The sequence below is a fragment of the Rhea pennata genome, chromosome 3, assembly GCF_028389875.1.
Source record: "Rhea pennata isolate bPtePen1 chromosome 3, bPtePen1.pri, whole genome shotgun sequence".
Lineage (NCBI taxonomy): Eukaryota > Metazoa > Chordata > Aves > Rheiformes > Rheidae > Rhea > Rhea pennata.
This window is the reverse complement of record NC_084665.1, coordinates 97729197-97741964: the sequence shown is the minus strand read 5'-3', so window position 1 is coordinate 97741964 and position 12768 is coordinate 97729197. Positions and strand designations below refer to the sequence as shown.

The window sequence follows — 12768 nt, the reverse complement described above, 5'->3', positions numbered from 1 at the left end:
ACACACCAGCGTTGTTCTGTTTTGAGGCAATAATGTTCTGCCAGGTCTTACAGTTTTATCCATCATTTTTAATAACTTCTGCTTATTTGCCTTTCGTTTGGCTTTACTAGCATCTTAGTTTTTTATACCTTCTAACTCCATGGGGAGTTGTTGATTGCCTCTCTCTCACTAGTTAGTTTCCATCAGAGTAAAAAGTATTTCCCCTAGGAAGTAATCTCTTTGATTAAGCAAAACCATGGTCCTGTTCCTCATCTTTTTTTAAAGTACTGGAGCTCTAGGAAGTAGCTTTACTGATAAGGAGAGCCAGCAGGATTTTGCAGAATGGTGTTCTACGTATGTGGGGAAATGGTGCTTGCTGTTCTGTGCGCTCTTACCGAACAGGTGGATCTTGCAGAAGGCACCTTTGGTGTCGTAAAACAAAGCACACTCTTTTGCCGTTCTAGATTTATCTCATTTAAAAGCTTTGTCAAAATGCTTCAAAATGTGATTGCGTAGGAGCTAAATAATACTACCCTCAGGATGTTAGCCACCTCATTTTGTCATGCAAACCAAATCGCTGAACTAGTAGCATCCTCTTTACTCAATTACTTAATATTGTGGCAATTCTGAAACTTGTAATAGCAATTCATCAGAGTAGCTTGCTGACTCTGCTGCTACTGGGACTTAGGTAGCAGAGCTTGTGACTCTTAACTCCTGGTCATATGTGCAGGAATTGTATGTTTTGAAAAAAATGAACCTTTTTTTCTCCTCAAAGAATGTGCTGGAGAAGAGTAAGTTACAAGTCACATGTTTTGAAACCATCTGCTGTCTCTCTTGCTCCCTCTTCTGTCTTGTTCAATGATGTTTCTTGCTACTAATTGTCTACCCAATAATGTATTAAAAAATCTGTGATAGTGTAAGATCTCTAAGGCATAGTCTTCCTTGTGTAAGGTTGGCTCTTTCTAAACCATTATCAACCTGTGTCCTCATGAGAATAATGATTTTCTGAAATCAGTTGTTTTAATTTCAGCATGGTAACAGTGTCCTTTGTCTTTCCAATCACAGTCAGAGTTCCCTTACTCCTGAGAGCTATTATTTTCCCAGAGTTGAATCACACCGCTTTCACAAATCCTTCACTACATCGTTAGGATCTTAACAACTGGTACCGTGATGCAAAAGCATCACTTAACAAAGACTGTCTGTCACATTCAGTTCAAAGCAGCCTCCTCTTTACATATTAAAACCTGGAATTCTCAGATAGGAAGAATGCTATATGTGACAAAACTATTGCAGCCAAGTAGATCCCTTAATTTTCTTGTTTCCTGAATTGTGTGGTGTTTCATACAATAGCATCTCTGACATAGTAAAACAAACACTTGAGATCCTTTGAAAAATACAGCGATTGGTTATTTAGCTTATATTTACTCAGATGAATAGGTAATATTTCAGCATTTTCCTTGGATCCCCAGGTGAAATAATGGTTAGAAGGCTTCTGAATATTTTTAGGAATATTTTGGAGTCTTAGTGCTCCACTACTTTGATTTTGACAGGGGTTCTGGTTCTGAAAAGCGTTGCTCCAAAGGCTAATCCAGTTGAAAATAATCATATTTTCACATTGACCTATTTCTGTGATAGGTGAGAAGTTATTTTCATTCTTCAATCCTTGTGTCTTATAAGTCAGTTAGCATGGAAGAAATTTTCCCTAGATTATTATTCTGAAAAGCTGCTTTCCTGTTGTGATAGCATCCCAATATTTCAATAGTAAGTATAGTAAGTATAATATGTATTTAAAATGTATAAAGTCTTAAAGGCTTTGAAAAGTCTTAAAGGCTTTGAAAACACTTAACAAAGACATTATGCAAAATTAAAATATGTGATAAAATAGAAAAGTTTATATTTCACTCATTGCTGACATTTACTTGCGCAAAATTTTACTTCAGGAGTGTCTACCCAAAATTTCACCCAAACTTTTAGTACCTGATGTGAAAATGTCTAAAGTTACAGAGTAAATATTTACATAGACAGAATACAGTATTTCTAATTGAAATTCAGCCAGATACTTTAATTATATTCCTTCCATCAAAAAGACTTTAAGTAACCAGAAGTGTTCAAAGCCTCTTCTTGATGTTTTATTCCAAGATAACATCTCCAGAAAGATATCTCACACTGTACTGGGGTGTCAGTTCGGTATTTGTTCAAAAGGAAGAATTCAGTGACTTGAATTAGAATTACTGCTGGAAAAACTAGAGGTTTTTCATCTAGCTGCTGACGTAGTATGATGGTACTTTCCCAATACAACACCTCAGAAAAGAAATATCATATGGAGGTATCTTTGGTTACAGGCTCTTTGAACTATACAATGTCTGGCTAATAAATGAACTCCATTTATTTGAGGAACAACCCCTTTTCCAAACTGAAGGGAATTCAGCTTCATATTCTTTATTCAGCTTCAGCAATCATTAGTGACCATATTTGCTGGCTACTCTTTTCCTACTAATACAAAAGCTACAAACTGCTGTAAATTATCTGTAACTGTAAAGTGCTGTAGAAAAAGAGGAGAGCTGTCATTATGCCTTACTTATGTTAAATGCAGCTCATCCAGACCAGTACATTTATATTTTATTAATGTAGTCAGATGTTTCTTATTGCATGACATGCAAATTTCCACTTTCAGAGAGAAACTATGTGAATTTTAATTTTACTTAAGTTTAATTTCGTAAGAAGTACTCAACTTTTTGTATTATGCTCTGTTTTACAGCACTTGAAAATCTCATTGAAGGCCTGATTTAGTGCAGAATACGTTTAAGCATGTTTTGTTTTCTTCAAGTAATTTTTTTTTTTTAATCTGGGTCCATTCTAGGCCTAGATTTGAGTAAGTTTATTCTCCTTTTCTGAAGATCTTCGTGAAAGGCATTTTATAAGTGTAAATTGGTATGACAAATAAAAAGTGGAAAGGTAGTCATTCAAAGATTTCTGGCAGTCCTCAGTTTCACTTTCTGTACTCTAAGTTAAAAATCTAACTGTTTACTGGCACTAATAGATGCTTCTATATCAAAACTAGTGCTTTCAGTTAGTGAAAAGAAGTTCTAAATACCGCAAAACAAAGATTCTAATCATACCAGAACAGATTCATATTGAAATCAATATAAATGCCATCTTTACTGTCTCTTTCTGACTGACTTACTTTGAAAGAAGTTGCTGAGTTTAAAAGCCCAGGGATTTTGAAACTGATTGTGCTTCTTCTGTGTACCTAGAAATACAGATAAAATGAACTTACGATCAAAGAACAATCTAAAACCCTTTAAATGACTAGTGCAGTTTGAATCCAGGTATGTAGGCATAAGCATTATTTAAGTTAAAATGACCTTTTACTGCATGTTTTTCAATATAGGGTCCTTCTGGGCTAAAAGAAATTCTGGAGTCCTTGAACAAGCATTATAATGAGGTATGGAGATTTGATTTGGTGTACGTGTGTGTGTGTGTTTATGTTTAAGAAGTATCTACGATAGGAATGGTTGTCAAAGAGGTTGTGAAGTCTCCTTCTCTGGAATGTTCAAAACCCGCCTGGACACCATCCTGTGCGACATGTTCTATGACCCTGCTCAAGCAGGGGGGTTGGACTAGACAATCTCCAGAGGTCCCTTCCAGCCTCAACCATTCTGTGATTCTGTGAATGGCTGCAGTTTCAGTCCCTGCAAACCATATAGCAAATTCTTCATCTGGCCAAAAGGTATAGCCTTCTCTCTTTCTGCATGCCTGTTTAGGCCCAGGCCATACCTGTCACACCCCTACTGCATCGCCCATCCTGCTGCATTTGTCTTACCTCCCCTGCAAACTCTACTCCCATGTTCTTTCCTGCCAGATCTCAAAAGATTGGACAACCTAGTTGTTAGGACAAGGTACTGGATCCCCTTTTCTAAACTCAATCACTCTAAACTGCACTTGATGTTTCTTCTTTCTAACCTAACCTATCATGATCCTGCAAGTAGAATAGAAAGATGAGAGGTACAAGATAAAAAAAACTGCTAGAGTTTACAAGAATTGTCCTTACACTTATATTATGGACTAATATAAATATTGTCTTAATTCTATAACATCCTGCAGCACTTTTTTGCAACACTTCCTAGAAACAAGTTAAAAATGCATGTGATAGTATTCCATGGACAGCACTACCATTCTCTCCTTTAAATTCTTACCACAGATTTTTCAAATCATTTATTCAAATCATTGTAATGTCAGCCATTGTAAGGCATAATGATTCAAAGATCTCCCAAGCTTTCTTAATTGATGCTACAGTGAGTGAAAAAAAAATGTGATCTGAATAGAAAATCATACTTCATTCAAAGACAAACTAAACATTATTGCAGGAATATTTGCTTAATACAAAGGTTACTGTGTTTCATGCTTTATATCACAAGTCAATTCTGGTGGATATTTGACATCTCTTTTACTGTTAAAGTGCATAACTATAAAGAGCAGGTGAATTTAGTCCATTTTTCTTATGTGACACCCAGATGAGTATTAAAATCTCTATTCTGAATAAAGATTTTAGAATCAGGTTTCTGTCAAGCATATCTTTCAAGTTACTTTTATCACTGGAATGATTTCCCTGATATATCTGATACTTAATCCTTCCCAAATCAGTATATCACCTTAGAAAATGCATTTATAATGCGTTAGCTGTGTTAGGAGTTAAGCACAGATTTGTATGCTGTCCTCAACAGGGACATTTTCCTACCTGGAGATGTAGTTGTTGTGTTTGGTGTGCCTTTTCACCTGTACGTGTTGAAGTTGTATATATTGTGTATTTGTACCTTCTATATTCTTCAAGTTTCTCTTTCTCCCCGAAAGCAGCTTTCACTGCTACCAGTCTGGTTTTCTTTATATATATCATATTTATTGTAACTCATTCCCTGCTTCTGGGCTATTAATCTTTTTTCTGCCTATTTAAAGGGGGTCATTAACCCTTTTAGGGTTAGGTCTACAACAAGAAATACAAACAGCGGTGTTGTTCAGGAGCTGGCAAGCATCTGTCTCTAAGAATCACATTTCTTACAATTGTAAAGCTCTAAAAGATCCTAAGGTGTGTTATATTTCCTAATGAAAAATCTTCTGACAAAATGTAGACCAGCTGCTCTGTTTCTATAAATTAATCATTTTTACATCCTTTGCAGCTCATCGGCTTTTTTCTTCCGTCAGCTGTCCACTTTGAAGATTTTAATGACTTTGTCATTAGCAAGTAACTGTTCAACAGGGAATTGTAAAGGTTTTGTTTCAGATGAGAGGAGATGGCTTACTGCTTCAAGTAGCAGATTTTAAGCAGGATTTTCCCAGATTTTCTGGAACCACATGTTCAGATCTCACTAGAGTCAACTTATGCCTTCAATTGCAGCAGCATATGAATTAGGTTATGTACAGTTTATGAGGGGAGTGGGAACCTCTCTAGATAAAAGAGATTGTCTGTTTTTCCATAAAACTGTTATTTGTCAAGGCAGATGCATGCATCATTAAATTTCCCCTTTTTTCACACTGTTTTGTAGTAGGATAAGTGCTTATTTTGTTCCCTGCACCCTGGAGGTACCAAAAAATCTTTCATTTTTCAATATGTAATTTGCAGTGTGCTTCAAGATTAAAAACACCTTTAATATGATATTTCAGTGATACTCTGAGGCTTTTGAGATTCCTTACAGTACAGGAAATGGTCCTGTCATTTTCCGATGTTTAATGCATATGTTCAAGGATCTCACAATATCTTTCTTTTTTTTTAAGTGTTTAAACTGTGACCAGATCTTTATTGCTAGAGAAATGTTAATATCAGATTTCTCTGAGGATTTTTGTAGGGCTTCTTTACACTGGCATTTCTAGGAATCATGACACACATTGCTACCAAGAAAGGTAGGGGGTCAGTAGGAAGTGACACACTGTAATTTAGTAACATCTCTTTTCTGTCATTTCTTCGTTCCTTTGCAGCTTATTCTGTGCTTAAGCCTTTTGCAATTCTTCTGATTTCTGTATGGTATCAATGAGTTGTCATGACTGCAGAACGTATTTATCTGATTTGTTGCAACGAAACTTTCTTTGTCCCTGTATCAGTCACCTTATCATGTGAAGAGCCTGGAGTGCAGCTCTTCAAAAATCTAGTTTGCTTAACCCCGGTAAGAATATTGTAAATATTAGTGATGAATTTCAGTAGCAAATTATGGTGAATGGCCAGTCAAGAACAGCCCTCTTTCTCTCCTGAAGATGGAGGAACCTGCTCCCTTAGATATAGATGGAGGTAGATATAGAGATAAGTAGTGGCATTGATCCTTAATGGGGTAGGAGACGGTGCTGGAGCATCTCCGCTCTCCGTTCTTCCTTTATCCCTGTTCCTGTTTGAGGTGTGTGACTATTTTCATATGCCTTCTTATTATGTCTTTTGTTTTTCACCACAAATGAGATGCTTTGCATGTGCTGGATACATTCATTTTGTTGTCTTTGTCCAGCCGCAAAACTGGTTCTGTCCTGCACCCTAGGTTACATCCTTTTGGTGACCAGTAAATGACAACTCTTGACTTGTGTTTATACAGTCAGGGGCCTGTGTTACCATCCTTTGCCTAGGCTTTCAAGGCCTCTGTTGTTACCTTGTGCTTGTAATCTTGGGGACCCTTGCTACACAATTTTTACTCGTCTTTAATATACATACATACATGGCCACTTCAGTCAAATATCTTTAATCTAAAATGATCTCCCACACCTAAAAATATAAATTAAACCACAACACAAAACAACAGAAACTACATCACAAACTGCTCAGGATACTTTTCAAAAATATTAGTTTCTTCAAAAATCAAATATTACTTTCCTCGCACTTTTTTCTCTGGCATAATTTTCTTACATTTTTTCATAAAGACCTATAAAAAATAGTTACTTGGTCTAATACCCATGGGTTATATTTTTAATATATCCAAAGTAAATGCACAACTCAACAGAATAAAGCAGAACTTACAGTATACTCATCATATCATTGCAGACATCTAGAGTGTTTTCTAGTGAGTGGTAGTCAGCTCTTGCTCAGCAGGATCCAGGTTCCCTGCCTCTGTCTCTGGAGCTGATCTTCATAATTAGGGGTAGGGACTGTGTTTTGGTCCCTAAAAAATGAAGAAGGTCCTTCAAGATACTAACATTTATAAAATAATTAGGAATTTTATTTAGGTTATATTCAACTATCAATTCCTTTAATATTAACCAAGTTTAAAGCCACTTTTATTCATTGTGACATTTTCTCCTTTTACAGATAAGGAAACTGGAGCATAGCAATGTGAATTGACTTATTTACTGTTCCCATTTAGACCAGTGACAGATGTCCTGGCACTCAGACTCCTTAGGCTCAAGGTCATTTTTCAAGGCCATTGGCTGCTTGAACTATTTTTTGCTGTTATTTTTCTATTGTTATTAAAGAAGATGTTCCCCTTATGCAGTATTGCCCTGAGTCTGCCTCTGAGAGCAGGAAACCTTTTGCTTTCTGTTTTACTGTGTATTTACCTGGTGCAGAAGAGTAAATAGATGCAGTGCAGTAGTATCTCAGCAAGCTTACAACCTGAATCCCTTTTCCTTAAATCTGTGTTCTCTGAACAGCCTGTTGATCATTCTCATTCTAGCTCTTTCTGTCTCACTGCTATACTAGAATTATGTTAATGCTATTTCATGTTCTTTATGTTGCTGAAAAATAAAATGAGGTGCCCTTGCCTTTTTACATGTGAAAGAAATGAGGAGGTTCTTTTCTAACATACTTGAGAAATGTGCTGCAATATTGAGCATAAGAATATGTTCTTTGCAATGACTTAAGAGGAAAAAAATTCGCAGATTCACGTAGCAGCATTCAGCATAGATATTTTTCCCTTACATGCTTTTATATATCTTCCACTCGTGTGAATGGAATATGAATGCATGACAGATCATTGCTGCAATACATTACTTGCATGTTCTGCAGAGGAATATAATACCATTTTCTAATAGCAAATCAGGACTTTCGATTTTGCATACTGGTAAATTACATGACATTGTTATGGTAGCTACATGGTAAATGTGTGGTGGTGTGTTCTGTTTTCTGATCTTTGTTACACTGTTCCTTCCCAGAGTGATACAAGACAGCTAGGATTACTAGGCACTCCTGGACTTAAAGGCCAGAAGGGAGAAGCCGTAAGTATTTTGGATAAAATTTGGAGAAATCTCAAAGCACCTCCATAACCTGTCTCTGCCACCTTTATAATAGTACCATTTATCCGATTTAGTACAACGTTGTCTGAAGGAACAGCAGTGTTTAGACGTGACTGCCTCTTTGATCTCTGTAGCCCAATATCCAGCTCGTTGTGCCAGCCTGCAGGTGCCGCGTGCCAGCCCGTCTGTGCTAGCCAGAGAGGGAGAGCGCAGGAGAAATTCCTGTAGTTTCTGTAACGCTGTCTGGGGAAAAGTCAGCTGGGATGGGCTGCCGGTTAGGGACAAAAGTCTCTGGAAAAGTTGAAATCCAAAAAATATTTTTAATAGTAAATAATGAATGTTCAAAGTGATTTCTCTGTACATAGGCACTTGTTATACCAAACATATTTATAGTCACCAATAAAAAATACATAGAGGTCAAATTCTGAATCCAGGCCTTTTGACAGTGTATTGTTTCTAGGTATCTGCTCTATTTAAACAGTGGAATGAATTTTTGACAACTGGATGCTTTTTAAATTGGGAGAAAAAAAACAAGCCCTCCCAAATATGTGATAGAATTGCCAATATTTTTTAATGGAGAAGCCTGAAAATCTTCTGTAGAAAACAATCATTTAAATTAATTTGGAGATATTTGAATCTCAAATTTCCATTGCAATAAAAGTTAAGATTTTGTGCCCTATATAAAACAAAGGGCAGCTGAAGGAGAGGAAGAGTTTCTTTCCATTTGTCAGAATAAAAAAAGGTTGTAAATATACTTTGTTTTGTTAAAAGGGTGAAAAAGGAGAAGTGGGAATGACTGGTGCAAAAGGAGAAAAGGTAAAATAATTTCTTATTTCTTTGCTAATATGTAGTGCTAGAAGATGGCTGAATGTACTGATTATGAATAATACAGAAAATATACTCCAGGTCAAGAAAAAAATATATGCGTGATCTTCATGAGTATGATACTCAAATATCTGTATGAAAAAAATAGTTTTAAAAAAAATCATAAATAAACTTTATTGATTCATTATTTTCTCGATTTTTCCAGAAAGATTAGGGAGGATGGGAGGAGAGGACGCTACTGGGGAAGATAAATGTGTTCCATTTTTCTGGAAATATGTGACATGCCCAGCTCTTCTTCTACTGAATAGTGGACATTTTTTGCTCTACAGCTATGTTAGACTTCCAGCTGGTTTCTTTGGTGATATCAAGCACATAAGTAGTTTTCATACAAGAAGAAACCTTCCTTACTCTCTTAGTACAAAGCTCTTATGTCTAAGAATATGTCAGGTTTTTACATGCTTAAACTAGTTGTCACTCTCTTTCGAGTTCAAGCATGGCAGAATTATGTTTTCTCTGTGTATTCATACTCTTCTAATCAAATTAACATTATCCCTCGAGTGAATTTTCATAATCCACATATTTGTATTTTATTTAGGTATAAAACCAGTTATTTCAGGGGTTGTTCAGCAAAAATAGAGATATGTATTATTTATCATTTGAAGTAACCCTATGACCTATATGAGTGTTAACATCTTCTGTGTGTTTCCCTAGGGAGAACCTTCTGAAAAAGGGGACAAGGGAGATCCAGTAAGTATAGTTAAGTTTTGAATTGAGGATATGAATAATCTATGTGTGATCTGTTTTTCATGCTGTGTTCCTGCTGTGTTCTTTTTCTTTGCATACTTTCATTAGGTTCAGTGATTATGTAGGATAACATATTTATTGTCTCCTTCTCTTATAGATGCATCAAATTCACATAGTTATAAGCAAAAATCGGAGATGTGGGCACAGTGTCCTGTTCTTCAGCATTTCTATTAGGACGGATAGATTACTTCTTGTCCCAGAATTGAGTTTAGTCAGTTACTAACATTGTTTTTTCTCTTGATGGTTATTTCTGTCTTTCATTTGTTTCACAGAATTTTATGTGGAATGGATATACTATTTTAACTGTTCTTTCAACTTTCACAATGCAGCATTTAACAGGAGGGTATATCAGTTCAAATATGCAACAGATATATACAACCATCACTTTGGGAAGCTCCAAAAAAAAGTTCACAGGCAGTTTTTTTATAACCATTTTGTGTGTGCATAATTTTTCTTTATTTTAGAGAAATTCTTCAGAACACACATTCTCTAAAAGTCTATTTACTTGTGTTGCTTATTTTTAATTAATTATTGTCCTCTCTTATGGAATATGACAGAAGCTAGTAATGTTGTTTAATACACAAGTGAAGGTTGCTTAGATACTTGTGATAGTCATGTTATTATATCCAAAATAAGGCATACTGCAGTAATGTGTTGTGTTGGAGATGAATACTATCTCACCAATAGAGTAGTGATTTATTGGGGAAGAGTAAGCTTTGGACTGGAGAAGCTCTAAGGCAAGTAAGTTGTTTGCTTGCAAATGTTCTGGGAAACACTAGGAAAAAAAATGATAATAGAATTATTTAGAACTAGGAATGCCTTTCAAAGTTTCTACAAGGCATTAGCAATTTTTAAGATTTTTTTCAGAATTTGTTAAATTTGTGAGGTATGTGATAATATTTTAAGATAGTGAATTAAACTCTTAGCTGATTTTACTTTAAGTTTCAACTTCTTATGGTCATATCTTCTATTTTCAGGGAGAAATTGGAGTGCAGGGATCAAAAGGAAATAAGGTATTTTTTTTTTACTTGTACACACTGTGTACATTGCTGGTGCGCATAGCTGGTAGTCGAAGATGTGACAGTAAGTTTGGATTTTTTCTTAAATAATATCAATAGGGTGAAACAGGAGACCCTGGACCACCTGGTCTCATGGGAAATCCAGGATCAAAGGTATGTGAAAGGTGTTTTTGTGGAATTAATATAGCAGTTGTAGTCATCTTCATTTGTTGTAATACAGGAGGGCTCTGAATGCTTTCAACTCTTTAGCTACCACTAAAGGGCAGAGACAGCAATAGTTTATATCGATGCTTTGTGCAAATGTCATAGCTATTTTACTTCTAGTTCCTAAAGTTATTGTTGATTTCAGTATCAATAAGGAAAATTTATGCAAAGCTCAAGTTTTATTTGGTCACTTAAAAATATAAACAGCCATTTGCAGTCACAGATGCACTAATATCTGAGTGTATCCACTTTATCCCTCGGGAGGCAAGGAGTGACCACTGCAGGTACATTAGCATTTCTTGTGTTTAGTCCTGTGAGATAGCTAATGTTGAAGTAGTCACTGCTTTGTTTTGAAGAAGATAGTTTCTTCCTCTGAACTGAAGCACCATTTGTTCTTCAGGAGTTCAGGTGATCTCTGGAATTCTATCGAATAAAGGTAGAAAAGGAAACTAAAAAGGTAACCTTCCACTGCAAGCTATTCATGCTCCATGTGGAGATGAATAGGTGCAGTCATCAGGCACAAGCAAGAACAGCATTTCTGACTCCAGTAATGAATCTCAGCTTCAGCTGTTCCCTACAGATACTGAGAGGTAGTAGGATAGCACCCAAGTCTCTTAGATCATCAGAAAGAAGTCACAAACTGTATAGATGCATCCCCCTTTTGTCTTCTCTTTCCCTTAGATCTCCTTTATATGGAGATTTATGGGACTAATTCTTAGAAAATTAAGGGAGAATGACTGAGCAAAATTGTGTGTGTGTGTGTGTGTGTGTGTGTGTATTAGAATGCGTTACACTGAAATGCTACAGGTATAATGACTTTTGTCTCCGGTGCGTATTATATCATCTCACAGGGACTGCAAGGACCTCCAGGACCTATTGGACCCAGGGGACTGCCGGGGGAAGTTGTAGGTATTTTGTATTTTCACCAGCCTGTAGAAGTGCAGGGTGTGAGCAGTTAGCCAGTGAAGCAGTACCACAGAAATTATCGCTGGTTCTGCTTGTGAGTGTTGCTGCTGAAGTCAGCCTTGGAGGCACTGTACTGTGCCGTGCCTCGGGACAGAGTGCTGCAACATGCTTATGTTCCTTCTGTCCTTGTGTTACCATCTGCGCAAGCAAGTAAGGATGCTAATGCTAATTTTTATGATTCACAGATAATTAACTCTACCAAAATGCCTCCTCTCTCACAAAAGCAGGTGAAAACTGAAAGAATCTCTAGCAGTTTGAATGATGTTGTTATACAGTGAACTGGAAAAGACAGTGTATGTGGAAGAAGATGAGAAGGAGCAGGGAAAGTAAGAATGTGCTAAGGATTTAAACACATGACCTTCCCTATTCTTTCTCTCTGTAGTTTTGAATTATTCTGAATTTATATACTTCCCTTAAAAAGAGTAAATATCAATAAGGTGATTAGAATAGACAATTATGTTTATTATTTTATCATTTAGTCAAATTTGTGAGTAAAACTCAGATTCAGAGCCAGACTCATCTCTTATATAATTTTCTTAAAATCAAAAACATTAAGTTCCAGAGTAGAATGCAATAATCCATTTTATTAGTTGGGGGGGAGTTAATAGGAAGTTGGGGACGATCCTGGAGATCAGGGGGACGTGTGGAGACAAACAGCGGGGGACATGCCGGGACCGTGGCTGCTGTGAGAGGCTGCACAGCACAAACCACCTGGACTTTCCACCCGGCTGCCCCGGACCAGCAGCGCTCTCACTGCTGGAAAAGGGAGTCG

At 36.5% G+C, this 12768-nt stretch overlaps 1 protein-coding gene across 1 annotated transcript in view; it reads left to right on the top strand.

Moving 5' to 3' along the window:
• The window catches only part of COL19A1 (collagen type XIX alpha 1 chain), a 186401-nt gene that overhangs the window by 146926 nt on the left and 26707 nt on the right, over positions 1-12768 (top strand). Inside the window, exons 15-21 of the mRNA XM_062573096.1 lie at positions 3371-3424; positions 8098-8160; positions 8950-8994; positions 9715-9750; positions 10785-10820; positions 10926-10979; positions 11882-11935. Coding sequence (XP_062429080.1) covers positions 3371-3424; positions 8098-8160; positions 8950-8994; positions 9715-9750; positions 10785-10820; positions 10926-10979; positions 11882-11935 — 342 coding nt within the window. The remainder of the gene's footprint in view (positions 1-3370; positions 3425-8097; positions 8161-8949; positions 8995-9714; positions 9751-10784; positions 10821-10925; positions 10980-11881; positions 11936-12768) is intronic.